The sequence below is a fragment of the Grammomys surdaster genome, unplaced genomic scaffold (genome assembly GCF_004785775.1).
Source record: "Grammomys surdaster isolate TR1022 unplaced genomic scaffold, NIH_TR_1.0 146, whole genome shotgun sequence".
In the NCBI taxonomy this organism is placed as follows: Eukaryota; Metazoa; Chordata; class Mammalia; order Rodentia; family Muridae; genus Grammomys; species Grammomys surdaster.
This window is the reverse complement of record NW_021604604.1, coordinates 3,786,927-3,800,654: the sequence shown is the minus strand read 5'-3', so window position 1 is coordinate 3,800,654 and position 13,728 is coordinate 3,786,927. Positions and strand designations below refer to the sequence as shown.

At 44.9% G+C, this 13,728-nt stretch overlaps 1 protein-coding gene across 3 annotated transcripts in view; it reads right to left on the bottom strand.

Moving 5' to 3' along the window:
• The window catches only part of Pip4k2a (phosphatidylinositol-5-phosphate 4-kinase type 2 alpha), a 159,174-nt gene that overhangs the window by 25,977 nt on the left and 119,469 nt on the right, over positions 1-13,728 (bottom strand). For all 3 annotated transcript variants that reach the window (XM_028764781.1, XM_028764782.1, XM_028764783.1), the window contains exon 5: positions 4,658-4,804. In XM_028764781.1, coding sequence (XP_028620614.1) covers positions 4,658-4,804 — 147 coding nt within the window. The remainder of the gene's footprint in view (positions 1-4,657; positions 4,805-13,728) is intronic.

Below are 13,728 nucleotides of genomic sequence, written 5' to 3'. Positions count from 1 at the left end.
CTTGAAGAATAAATTTACTATGCGCTGATCGAAACATGAAAGGTTTCACTATCTGCAAAAGGGAGGTGAGGCTATCAGATGGCTGTGGCCACAAAAGCACAGGATGCCCTTTCCCCGTATCTGACCTCCAGATGTGGACCGTTCTGCCTCCAACAGCCTTTTCTGTACCATGCACTGTTTTCTCCCCAGAGTGAGTTACTGAAGGACAGCTCCACTGAGCTCTGAGCACAACCCCTGTGAGCACTTTCTGAGATTCCTTCAAAGCCACACGCTTCCTTACACCTCTTTTGTTCTAGGCCCTATGCTGAGCTCTAGGGTACAAAGTGGAAGAAAACACAGCCCTTGATCTCCAAAGCACCTAGTCTACTGCACAGGCTTTCAAAAGCAGCCTGAGACATGCTGGCCAAAATGCCTAATGGGAGGCGGGGAAGTCACCTCTGAAATCCCCAGGAGGCTTTGGAGGCGGTGCTCAAGCAGAGAAGCCTTCCTTTTTGTGGAGGATTTTAATTCATAAAGAAAAGCTAAGGAAGACATAGACAAGTTGAGTCTTACTTTAGATCTCTAAATATGTGAATTCAGCCATCTGTGGCTCACCCATGGCAGAGTCTGTGTTTACTGACTAGTGGCTGGAGAAGGATCAGAGAGTTTCTGACTTGTTTTGCCCCAGCACCAGATGCCTGAATTGCTACAGTGCAGTGTTTTGCTAACTTGGCCACTGCTCAAACACACAACTTTCATCCTGGATCACTAAAGTGGCCAATTACGAAGGGAGCCCATACTTGATTTGAACAGAGCAGTTGGTTAGATAAGGAAAGAAGAGAAAACCCTACCCATAACCACCTCTCCATTGATATGTGCACATGCAGAAACTGGTGGTGTGTGTGTGTGTGTGTGTGTGTATGTCCAGATGTGGGCAGTGGGGACAAGAGCAAGCTTGAGATACCCCAGTCTCAGTTCACCACTCCCTGGTACTTGGCATGCAGGACTGGTGGGCATCAAGCCCCTGGAGAGTAGCCCAGAGAAAACAAAGTTTCTTGGGGAGCAAGCAAGAGAAGTAGCAGGTGGAGTTGCTAAATGAGGGTCCTTCCAGCACAGTTGGGATGAAAGGCGTGCTCCACCACCACCAGGTCAGGTCCACGTTCTACCAATGATGGCTATTCTTATATTGTCAATTTATCGTAATCTAGACGCACCTGGGGAAAAAGTCTTCATGAGGGACTGTCTAGATTACACTGGCCTCTGAGTATCTCTGTGGGAGATTATCTTGATTATCTTAACTGAGGCTGGAAGACCTTCCTACCGTGGGTGGCACTATTCCTAAGGGAGAGGATCCTGGATTGTTTCAAAGTATGCTATAGCACCCTGCAGGGTGCATATACAGAAGTGTGCATGGACAAACCCATTATTATCTGTCCTAGACTGTGATGTAATGTTTAGTAACTTCAGGTGCCTGCTGCCTTGGCATTCCCACAATAATGGCCTGCATGTAACCTGGAATTGTGAACCAGTAAACCCCCTTTGCCTTAAGTTGCTTTTGTCAGGGTATTAATATCACAGTAAGACAATGTCAAAAGGTCAAAGGAAGACACTATTTAGGGTTCCTGAATATGGGTTACAAACATCTGTCTTTCCTCTGTGTACTGCCTTACAACAGTGTGTGTGTTCTCGTTCTTGTTCTCCCTCCCTCCCTCCCCCCCCCCCCCCCCAGAGGTGTCTGTAATTCTTGAGCACTGCCTAGGGTGTTGGGCAGAGGAGGAAACAATTCTTCTTTTGTAACCTGTGTGTGTGTGCATACACGTGTTATACACTGATCAGGAAACTGAGGCTCAGAGGTCCCGTACACAGCCGCTACCTTCATGAGGCTCCTGAGACCACACTGGCTTTCTGGCGTGGGACACTCAAAGCACCACCTAGAACCCCGAAATTTCCAGTAGAGCCTGTGAGCAGTGTAGCTCCAGCCGGCTTGAAGGAGCAGGTGCCAAATGAGAGACAGGGTGTGGCTGGGACTCCCCAGAGGCACTTCCAAGGCAATAAAACGGCTTGATTTGTGAGCTGGATGTGGAACAGGTGAGGCCTACACAGGAAGTTCAGCCTGAGTGTGAGTTAGAGAGCAGACACAAAGGCTGCCAAGTTTCCTTTACTTTAGCCTTTCTCCAAGTGTGGCTCTGAATCCTGAGTGCTCTCAGGGGCCTGCAAGTCAAAACTGCTGCTTGTTTGCTTGGTGTTTTTGAGACAGGACCTCCTCTGCATTGAAGCACACTTGTCCCAGACCTGAGACACTGACAGTTCTTGACAGTGAATGAAACTGCATGGCTGTGCCCTGGAGGAGCTGGGTTCTGTCATTTCCCAACATGGCTGACAGGAATTGAGGTCAGTGATAACTGGCTATCAAACCAGACTTACAGAAAACTGTATGTGCCTCAGGTTCCCATACAGGGAAGGCTTTCAATATGACCAGTAGGGATGATCACATGACTTCTGATACTTTCTAATTCAATGTCAACATTAGGAGAAACTGTGTTAATTCAGGAACTACTATGTCTCCAGTGAGACAGGTGTGACTATAAAGCTCTCGGACCAGCACATGCAACTGACAATAGATACTAATGAACAGAGTATAAATTCCTCAGGGTAGCTGAGATATTCCTGACATTAAATCTTGGTGTGTTATTAAAGAATATCTACAATCACCCCCCAAACTCCACATCTTTCCTTTCCAATTACACATTTGTGTAGGCTCAGATACTTTTTCCCAACTACTCATCCAAATACCACAACGTATTGACAGCAGGATTGGATAGGACACTCCAACTGTTCCGAATTAATCCAGATATTATAGAGATCTGAAATAAGGGTCAAGAGAGGAATGGGAGGGAAGGAGGCGTGGGGGAGGAATGCACCATATATATACACAAAAGTCAAAGGACACATTTAATCAAAACAAAATGTAAAAACATGAGGGCAGGAAGAGGGGCTGTGTGAGGGAGGAGGGGGGTGCTGCGATCTGGATATGAGGCGAATAAATAAATGGAAAAAATGTAAAGCCACGAAGCTTGACTCACTAACAGTTGTCATAAAAATTCATTAAAACGTAGTAGTTTATCAGTATTTAAAACAATTACAAATAATTATTAATAGCAATATTTAATGTTTCTCATAAATTTCTTTTAAGCAAAGATTCATTCTTATTTATATGTAAGGGGATACGAGGGAGCCTATCTATCTATACGTAAAGGTTTACGGGGGCGACCAGAAGAGGGTGTCAGGCCCCCTGGAGGTGGAGTTACAAGTAGCTATGAACTGCCTGATCCTGGGAACTAAACTTGTGTCCTCTAGAAGAGCAGCAAGTACTCTTAACTACAGAGCCACCTCTCCAGCCCTGCATCCATTTCTAATACTGTAGACATCCAGACATAAACAACAGAAGGAAATGTTTAGGGTCCTCTTTTGTGCATGTGAATGAATTCTAAGATTAAACAAAACAACCAACCAAACAAACAAAAAAACCAAAATCCTGAGAACTAAGTACTACAGATCAAAGGAAGATAAGCTTGTTCAGGGGTCAGAGAGTTTAAGTATTTTAGCCCCATGGTCCATACAGTATCTGTGGTCACTGCTCAAGGTACCCAGGACAGTGCTAGAGCACAGACAACCCAGAAGCCATCCACAAGATGAAACAGCGACAAAACTTTATAAAAATGCGACCCCTCTTGGTTAGGGCATACAAACATGTCATAGTTAGCTGTCTAAAAGTCAGGTCACGTCACTGAATTCAGAACTTTCCACTGGTCTCATTTTAAATCCTTGACATGTATCTTTGGCCTTTCCTGTCCCCTTTGTCATTTCTCTCGAGATGGGACCAATGCCACCCTTTCAGATGCACCATACCTAACACTCTACTTATGTATGCCTTGGTAGGCCTGGTGGAACGGGCCCGTGATCCCAGCCAGCCACTAGGCAGGCTGAGGCAGGGTGTCATCACTTAAGGTCTGTGTTGACTACAGGATAATGCAAGCTTGGGCAACTTAGTGAGACCTTGTCTCAAAATAAGAAGAAAAAGGGCTGAGGCTGTGGCTGAGTAGTAGAGTACTTCTTTATTGTTAATAAAAATAGCATGACCTTCCCCTTGTTCATTTCTACCCATCAACCATCATCATCATCATCATCATCATCACCATCATCATCACCATCATCACCATCATCATCATCACCATGATCATCACCACCATCACCATCATCATCATCATCGTCATCATCCCTACTTAAAGGTTTGTTTGGTATTCTTTTATCATTGTATGTGTGTGTTCTATGCACATGAAGTAGAAGACAGAGGTCAACTTTTGGCAACCAATTCTTTCTTTCTATCATGGATTCTGAAGGGTGAAGTCAGGTTATCAGGCTTAGGGGGCAAGTGCTTGGGCCACCTTGCTGGCCCTGGTCTGTTTCACTCATAAACTATTCCCAGCACTTAGCCTACTACACGGCTAAGATTACACGGCTGATATACTTGTAATAGCATGGTGCTGCTTAATCCTATGGTGCTGGAAGCTGCCTGCTAGAGTCAAGCTCTTGGAGCACCCGACCATAAACAACATCGATGAGCAGGCTTGAGCAAATGAATACGAGACTTAATGAGAACTATCAGAGTCAACCTCACCTTTAAGTCGTATTTCCTATACACAGACAGACGGTGGCTGAACACGTTCCTTGTAACAATCACGTATATTTCCACTCCGTCCACATTAAGCCGGTACATTCCCAAGAACTGAGGCAGAAGGGTGACCCCATGACATTCCACTATATACTGTACAGAAGAGAAAGAACAGAAAAGTAGCTGTCAAAATGTGATGTATCACTTATTATATACAGTAGGAATGTCCAGTTCTTGAGGTCTTATTTTCAGAAAACATTTAAGCTGCTTTATGCTGCTCACCCGTCAGATCTGTGTCCTCTTGATATATACATTAGAATATTTCATTTATCACTAAAGATACTCTTCCTAGCAGCCCAACTGATCGATAATGTCAAAATTGAATACAGTGGCTCAAGGCAAGAATGGAAATCTCCTTTAAATAAAGGACCGTCTACCTCCATCCTCCTCCTGCTGCCCTAGGAATCCTGAGATGATCACCACTAGCCCGAGACCTTGAGGGTAGAGGGGCAGCGGGTGAAGATGAGGATGCTGGGAGTCTGGTGCTGGAAGCCGAGGCATTCTGCTTTCCATCTAGATTTCAATGGGCACAGAGGGGCCCTGAGCTACAGGCAAGTCAGCTTTCTTTGGCCAGGTGCTGAGTGCCATCCAGTCCCAGGGTTGCAAAAACACATGACTTGGGTCATACGCCCATGAGCCACAAGAGGGAGCTACTTCCTCTTGGAAGTAGTCATTGATCAACTACCACAGGGGCCTTTAAAATGGGGGAAGAGTCTACATGAGCCTTTTTATGCCCATGACACAGATTAAACCTCCTGCATAGTGTCAACATCACAAATCCAATGTTGTAAACGCCTATTGTGCCTACACCAGATGCCTGGGAGGATGATTGCCAACGGTTAAGGGTTGTGTTTTGGATTATTTTGGGGTGTGTGCCTGGGTACATGTGCACGTGTGTTGCATACATGTACCTCAGTGCTGGGGTTACGGGTACATGCATCCATGCTTGGCTTTTTACATGGGCACTGGGGATTCAAACTTCATCCTTACATTAGCAAAACAAGTCACAGGGTCACCTCACCTCCTCAACCCCTATTTTGAGTCTTTAAAAGAAGTTACAATGTTTTGATTTTTTTTTTAAAGACACAACAAAACTTTAACAAAAACATTCTAATTGAATTTTTTAGTGATAAATATTATTAATAATCAACTCTGGGAATATATAACTAGCTAAAGAAGAATAAGGTTTTTGACCTTGTTCATTAGAGCTGAACAGCATCTGTCACTGAAGCTGGGTTTTGCTATGCAAAGTTCTGACAAATTTCCAAGACGCTTCAGATTTCCCCTTCCTTACAGGTAACGGCTGAGATATATATTTATTTGAGCTCCGTTTATTTTTCCCTATTGTGTTTCTTCTCAGCTTGTTACTTGAAATCAGATGAGTGGAGCTTAATTTCAAACTTGTAATGGCCTTGAGGTTTGCCAACGCACAACAGGTGGTGAATAGTTCTTGGCTGAAAAGGAAATTTCCCACCAAGATTTAAGGGATTAAAGTGTGCTGTCTGCTGGTGGTGGAAGGTGGGTGGGTGGAAGAGCGGTCTTGAGGGCATTCGTAGTGTGTGAGTGAGGTCAAGGAGAACAGGCTGTGAGCCAGGATGCTGAAGCACGCATCCCTGGGTTGCCATTTACCAGCTGTGGGATTTGGGATGAGTTAACTCAATCTCTTTATATTTTAGCTTCATTTTCCAGAGAATGAATACCCCAACGCCCACCTTGAATGCAGCTGTGAGGACGGCAAGTGAGAGCATGTCAAAAGACCCCACTCCAGTCTGTTCTGAACCCCACTCTTTCTCAATTATCAATGATGTTGAGTTAGCTGTCACTCAAAACCTTGGTAAGAAACTGTAATGTGACACCAATCTTTCTCATGCTCCAAACCTCTCACAGGCTCCTCCTAGGATCTGTTCTGGAGCTCATTCACTCTCTGGCAAGCATTATTTCTCATACCTGGATTTTTTTTTTTTCCTTGAGGCCTGCAAGGGATGGACACTGGATGATCAACTCCTCCACTCACATTCCTATCCTTAAAGCTGGAGTTCAGGGATAAGCACATTACCTCATAAGCATTCGGCCAAAGGTTCTATCCCTAGTACCACACAACAGGAATGCCAAGATGGAGATCTCTGCACAGCCACAGAGAGCCTGGCTCACAGAGGTACCACCCATAGTGACCGATGCTAAGGAAATTGACAAGCTTTTGTTTTTGGAAATATGCTCACACAGGTTACACACCACAACTTCCTTGCCTCCGAGAGTTGATAGTGTGGCAGAAACAACCAACTTGGATGCATTCTGTCCACGAGTGTCAGGTGTACTTACTTCCCCCACGGGGCTCTTTGATGAACACAGATGAAATGAACTTCAAACTCTCGAGTGTATAAACATACAAGCCCACAAATTACATCAAAGCCTGTCTTTTCCATATCAGTGCTGCCAAACTGCATGATACTATTAGTCTAGAAAGAACCTATGGATCAGGAATTTTGAAGGAGAGAACGTTCTACCCACTGGCTGGAGTTTGGGACGGGGATCTGAGACAGTGCTATGACTGCACAGTGCTGAAGCAAGGGCATCCCTTAGACTCCTCCCCAGATGACCCAGGCAACTCTGCACATGAACTCTTTCTCTTCAACAATATTATGTATAGGCTTATCTTATCTTATGCATTTGAGTATCTTGCCCATGTCTACCACATGTGTGCCTGTGCCCCCAGAGGTCTGAAAATATGTTGGATCCCTCGGAACTAGAGTTGATGATGGATGCGGGGCACCATGTGGGTGCTGGGACTAGAACCTGACTCCTCTGCAAGAACAAGTGCTCTTAACTGTTGAGCCATCTTTCCAGTCCTTCTGTTTACAAACTCTTACCATCAGCGTACAGGTCTACAGAGCCTCTTGCAAGGACAGCAATTTCTAGAGGTAACCCGCAGACCAGAGATTCTAAAGTAATGCCCCAGTTCCTGCTGGGACAGTACACAAGCCAATCACACTCTGCTAGGACCTGCTTGGTCTGGCTTCATTCAATACCTGTGGAATAAACTGCTCAACTCTTCTGTGTCCCTCCATTTGGAAAAGAGGGGGACAAAGTGACCTATCAATAGGGCATTTATGAGGATGACGTAGTGCAGCAATATTTGTAATCTGGATCTTTTTTATTTCTCCCAAACCTTAATCCCCACCTTCACTCTCAATAGTCACTCATAAAAACTGTTTCCTGGGTATCTGTTTCATGCCAAGCAGAGCATGTCACAGTATGGCATGGAACAGAGAGACCCTGTTCCTAAACAATTTGTCCTATAAAAGACAGTGATTGACCTCCACTTCCTGTTGGCCCATCTTCAGGTAGTCTCCAGTTGGTCCCACTGCCCACTTCATACATCAAAGTACATAAGAGGTGCCCTTGCTTCAGCACTAGCTGAAGCTCAAACACTCCTAGGTCCCCATCCAGAGCTGCAGCCAGTGGGGACAGGGGCAGGCTCAGATTCTAACACCCCCCTCCATGTGTCTCAGGATCTACCTTGAAGAATCAGGCATCTTCATCTCCCCCTAGTTCTGGATTCCATGACCATTGGCAGTACCCAGACAATGCTTACATTAATACAAATTCCTTCATGAAACTGAACTAAGACCCAAACACTCCCTCCATGACAGGCTCCAACTGCAACTAACTGCGGTCCTCTGTGTATGCCCTCAGCAGTTACTTAGTGATTGTGAGGGATTGACTGTCTATTTTTTTAAGAGTAAAAAGGCCTGAGTTTCAGGGAAGCACACTAAGGTATTTAGAGAGAAACACTATATATGTGTCATTTATCTTAAAATAATTCAGCAAAACCTCAGAATGATGTCACCATAGTAAAGTGGGTATGTTACGAATTTCCTTCGTGTTTGAAAACATTTTATAATAGTAAAACAGGAGTGGGTAAAGGCTCTGCTGTGCACACATAAGGAGAAGAATTAGAATCTTCGGAGTCCATGTAAGAGCAGGATGCTGTAGCACACAAGTCTGTACCACCACCTCTAAAGGAAAGGCACAGTCCCTGAAGGAGAAGGGCCAGATGGACAGCCTTGTATAGGGTGCGACAAAATAGAGAGATCCTGTCTCAAACAAGGAAGAAGGTAAGGATCAAGCAGGACAGTCCTCTGCCCTCCACATGGGCTCTGTGATTCATGCATATCTATATTCATTGTGTGGCATGCAAGTACGCACGCACGCACGCACGCACGCGCACACACACACACACACACACACAAATGAAGAAACTGAAATGAACCCAACCCTTTCTGGTCCATATCCTTCATCTACGATCTCTTGTCCAATTTCCTGAAGGGCTGGTCTCCATTTGTTTTATGGCTTTCCCTGCCTTCCACCCACTCTGGAATTTCTTTTTCCCCTAGATTTTGCCCTCCATCTCTTCAGGGCCCCTCCCTCACTAAGATTCTCAGTGGCTCCTGGGTTGGTAAATGTAACAGATGCCTCTTAGTCTTCCCACTGAGCATGTGACCTTTAAGGTCTTTGCTGCTTGTTTTCAACTTCTGAGGCTTCTGTCTGGCTTCTCTCTTTCGGGTCTCTCCTTAACTTGTTGGCCAATTCTTCTTCCATCGTGTGCCTATTACACATGGGGTTTACTCAGAGCCTCGACTAAAGTCATTCTTGTCACCTTCCCACTCTACGCAGTTTGTAGGCATCTCATCCCTCCCACCCCCTTTCATTCTCTCTGCATCCTAGCAGCATGTTACTTCCAGCCAACAGTCATCTTTCCAGTTTTATTCACATAGGACCCAACTTGGTCATGTAGCATCTTTGCACACTCTAAGTTCTATAGAGAGACCTCGTTTCTATTTTGTTCATTATCAACGCCAGCACTTGTCTCTACCATGTCAAAAGCATTTAATGACTAAATACACTGAGAAAATTCAGAAAACAAGGGGCTGGAGACGGTTCGTTGGTTAAGAGGGCTTGGTGCTCTTCCAGAGGACCCAAGCTAGATTCCACGCACCCACGTGGCATGTTACAGTCATCTGTAACTGCGATCCCAGGGGTTCAGACATACTCTTTTGGCTTCTGTGGATACCAGGCATGCACAGAATGCAAAGACATACAAGCAGGCAAAGCACCCATATACTAAAAAAACGAAATAGAGAAATAACCCAAGGTATATCTTACAAATACTCTGCTGTATACACTTAAAAAGACACTGCTTTGTTCAAAATTGTATTAGGACTCTAAGCTCTTGGCATTAGAAATCTCAATGTTCTGGATTTGATTTTGAAAGCAGGAATGGTAAAGTCCAATTTGATTTATAAATGAGGGGAAATGCCAAGTGATCTCTTTATGTCATAATAAATAAAGGAAATCATACAAGGAAAAGGAAGTACGTGTCAGCCACAGGAGGATAGAGGGGCTGGGCTTCACCTCCAGGTGCTGGGGTAAATACTATGACAAGAGTAACTTAACGGAGAAAGGATTTATATGGCTCACAATTCCAGGTCACAGTCCATCACTGCGGGGAAGCCGAGGCAGCAGGAAGAGGAAGTGATTAGCCAGATCGGACTCAGTCTAAAGCAGAAAGCGCTGACTGACTGAATGAATGAGTGCACTCACACATGCATGCATGCTGGCCCTCAGATCACTTTATCTACTTCACAGTTCAGGATTCCCTGCCTAGGTAATGGTGCCACCCGTACTGGGTGAGTCTTCCCACTAAATACTATTAGGTACTCCACAGACATGCCCACAGGCCAACCTAATCTAGACAATGTCTTATTGACGCTGCCTTCCAAGGTGATCCTAGACTGTGCCAAGCTGAAACTAACCATTCCAGAGGTATCATAGAAGAACTGTCTAAGAATATGGAAACTGCTATTCCATGGTTAACTTGGAGGCAACCCTGGTAAGAGCCACAGTTTACATGTTGTACAGCTATGTTGCTGAGGAAAACTGCTCAGTAGGCTCTCATCCTGTGCATAGTAGGTATCACGTGAAGGTTACAAGTGCAAGGAAAGGCAGCTGAGTCACAGACCATTTGATGACTCACACAGAATTAATGCTGGAAAGTCTTCCAACTTCCCCAAGTATGTAAGAACTTACAAAGATGGCAAAGGATGACCTTTCAAGCCACAGGATGATGTGGGAAAACCCACGGGTGCCCCCTTTCCCCTCCATCCTTGCTATTTTCACAGTGACTAGGAAGAGAACTTTGGTCCTCCACAGAAACTAGGGCAAAACCTGGTACTTTTGAGATGCCCTGTGCTAGCTGGGTGTGATGGTATACATCTCTAGGGAGGTTGAATTGAGAAGACTTTTGAGTTCAAGGCCAGCTTGGGCTACATAGTGAGACCCGTCCTTACAAAAACCAAACCAAACCTAATGTTCCAAGCTGAAGACTGAATATAAGGACAGAGGGCCTCAAATACCAAAGAACAAAATGTGCAGAGGGAGAAGACTTAGGAGGGAGGGAATAAGAGAGGAAACGTGGGCTGGACAGATGGCTCTGGAGTTAAAAGCACTGCACTGACTGCTCTTCTAGAGGTCCTGAGTTCAATTCCCAGCAACCACAAGGTGGCTCACAACCATCTGTAACGGGATCTGATGCCCTCTCCTGGTGTGTCTGAAGACAGCAATAGTGCACCCACCCACATACATAAAGTAAATAAATAAATCTGAGAAAGAGGGAGAGGGAGGGAGGGAGGGAGGGAGGGAGGGAGGGAGGGAGAGGGAGATGGAGACGGAGAGGGAGAGGGAGAGAGAGGAAGAGGAGGAGGAGGAGGAGGAGGAGGAGGAGGAGGAGGAGGAGGAGGAAATGTGAGTGAGGAGGGGGAATCCCCAAAAGAACCAGGAGATTCCCCCCTAAAACATTCTCAAAGAAATGGTTATACACAGACATAGATTTTTATCGTGTGCATGCCTGCACATATGTGTGTTGCAGGCATATATATATATGCCTTGGTATATATGTAGAGGTGCTGGATCTCACCTTCCAATCCTTGAGGCAAGATCTCGTGGGCACGAATGGGCACCAGGCTAGCTGGTCCTCAAGCTTCTGAGGATTCTCCCATCTGCACATTCTACCTTGCCAGGATTACAGACACGTGCTTTCCCATCTGGCTTCCTGTGGGTTCTAAGCATGCAGCTCAGGTCTACAAGCCTGGCTTCCTGTGGGTTCTAAGCATGCAGCTCAGGTCTACAAGCCTGGCTTCCCGTGGGTTCTAAGGATGCAGCTCAGGTCTATAAGCCTGGCTTCCCGTGGGTTCTAAGGATGCAGCTCAGGTCTATAAGCCTGCACAGTGTCCTCTTTACCCACTGAGCCATTTTGCTAGTCCAGCCATGGTCACATTTTAAACATATGATGGGAGTTCCCTGCTTCAAGGAATATCTGTAAAATATTTCCATAAATGAATAATACTCTGTACATGTACAAGGTAAGACAGTATTTTATAAATATAAAATATTTCAAAGTTTATTGTTGTATTCTTCTACTTTTAGGTAATAACCGAGAACTTTAAAGACCATAGGTGAATAAGGAAAATAATTTGTCCAAATACTTCAAGAACAACAAACAGGTGTACCGGGTACCATATGCTATGATGTTTTTTCTTTAATATCTATTGTTTGGTGCCTTTAAAAAAAAGTCAAACTATCTTTAGCATCCAATCATTTCTTACCACTGCTGACAGGCACAGGGGCAATCTGAGGAAGCTTTAATTTTTTTTTTCTTCTTTATGCTTAATTTCCAGATTATAAAGGTACACACCTGTAATCAACACCTGGAAGGTGGAACCCTGAGTTTGAAGTTAGCATGGGCTATATCCTGAGCTCCTGCTTTATAGGGGTCAGGGAGACTAGGAACCATAGGTATTTAATCCTCAGAGCTAGTCTTAAGACAGGTACAAATGTTCATTTTACTTTCAAGTACTATATTACTGACAAGCAATCCTCCCTACCTGACCAAAGGGCACAATTAACGCAAGCATTCCTACCTGTTGTACTGATGTGTTAGTTTACCAAATCAACATGTAAGGAGCCCTCACATAGCCTGGTAGATGTCTTTCTAGAGCACAAGAATCTCATGACTCCTGTCCTGGGACCTCTGAGTTCCCAAGGGAGATTCAGCTGCAGACTGAGCAACAGTTACCACTGCTCGTTATCTCCCGGGACTCTGATAGACATTCAGAGCACACGGCAGACCACGGTTTACTCTCCTAGGCAGGCTAGGTGCCATGTATACAAAGACTGAGAGGGCTGCTCCCAGCGGTCACTCAAAGCTGCCATTCTCCTGGACACATTGCTCTCTGGCATCCAGTGCTATCCCAGTCTATCCTTCTTGGCCTCCAATGTCACCAAGCTCTTCTGAAACATCAAAGAAGCCCCTGTGGCCCCGTGGCTTTTAGTGCTCACAACATACCCATGACCCGAGCTCACATCAGATGTTGAGTACTGGTTCCTAATTCTAACAAGTAAACTTGTTATCATCTATTCTTGGGGCTAAATAAATCACTGTTATTCCTAGGGTCTGATTCCATATTCTCAATAGGAATTCATCACCTATGCTTGCATTAAAATTATTTTTATTTAACACTGCTTATGCCATTTACCTGTCTGCATAATATATTATTAAGTCATGGCTTCTGTTTTATTCCTAGAGTTTTCTCAGAAAGGTTTTTTTATATGCAGCCAGTATGTCTGGCTATAACTGGCATTTCTAACATAAATGACTGCTGCTTGCTGTGCCCTGCTTCTGCTCAAAAGTCTATGGATACATGGTGCTACACCATCATCAATACAGACAGACTGCCTTTCTTCCTGTGTTTCTCGGAATTAACTGTGGGCTTACTAGAACCTCAATGCACTGAAAAGGTAACATGCAGGAAGCAGACTTGCAGAATATATGGATGTAACAGACTCCTTATGGATATGGATGCACAGCGCTCCTTGCTCTGGGACTGAATAACAAGGATTGCGAATTCTTATCTGCTGCCCTTCTCATGCAAAGTGGACACCATTCAAAGAGCCACAGCCCC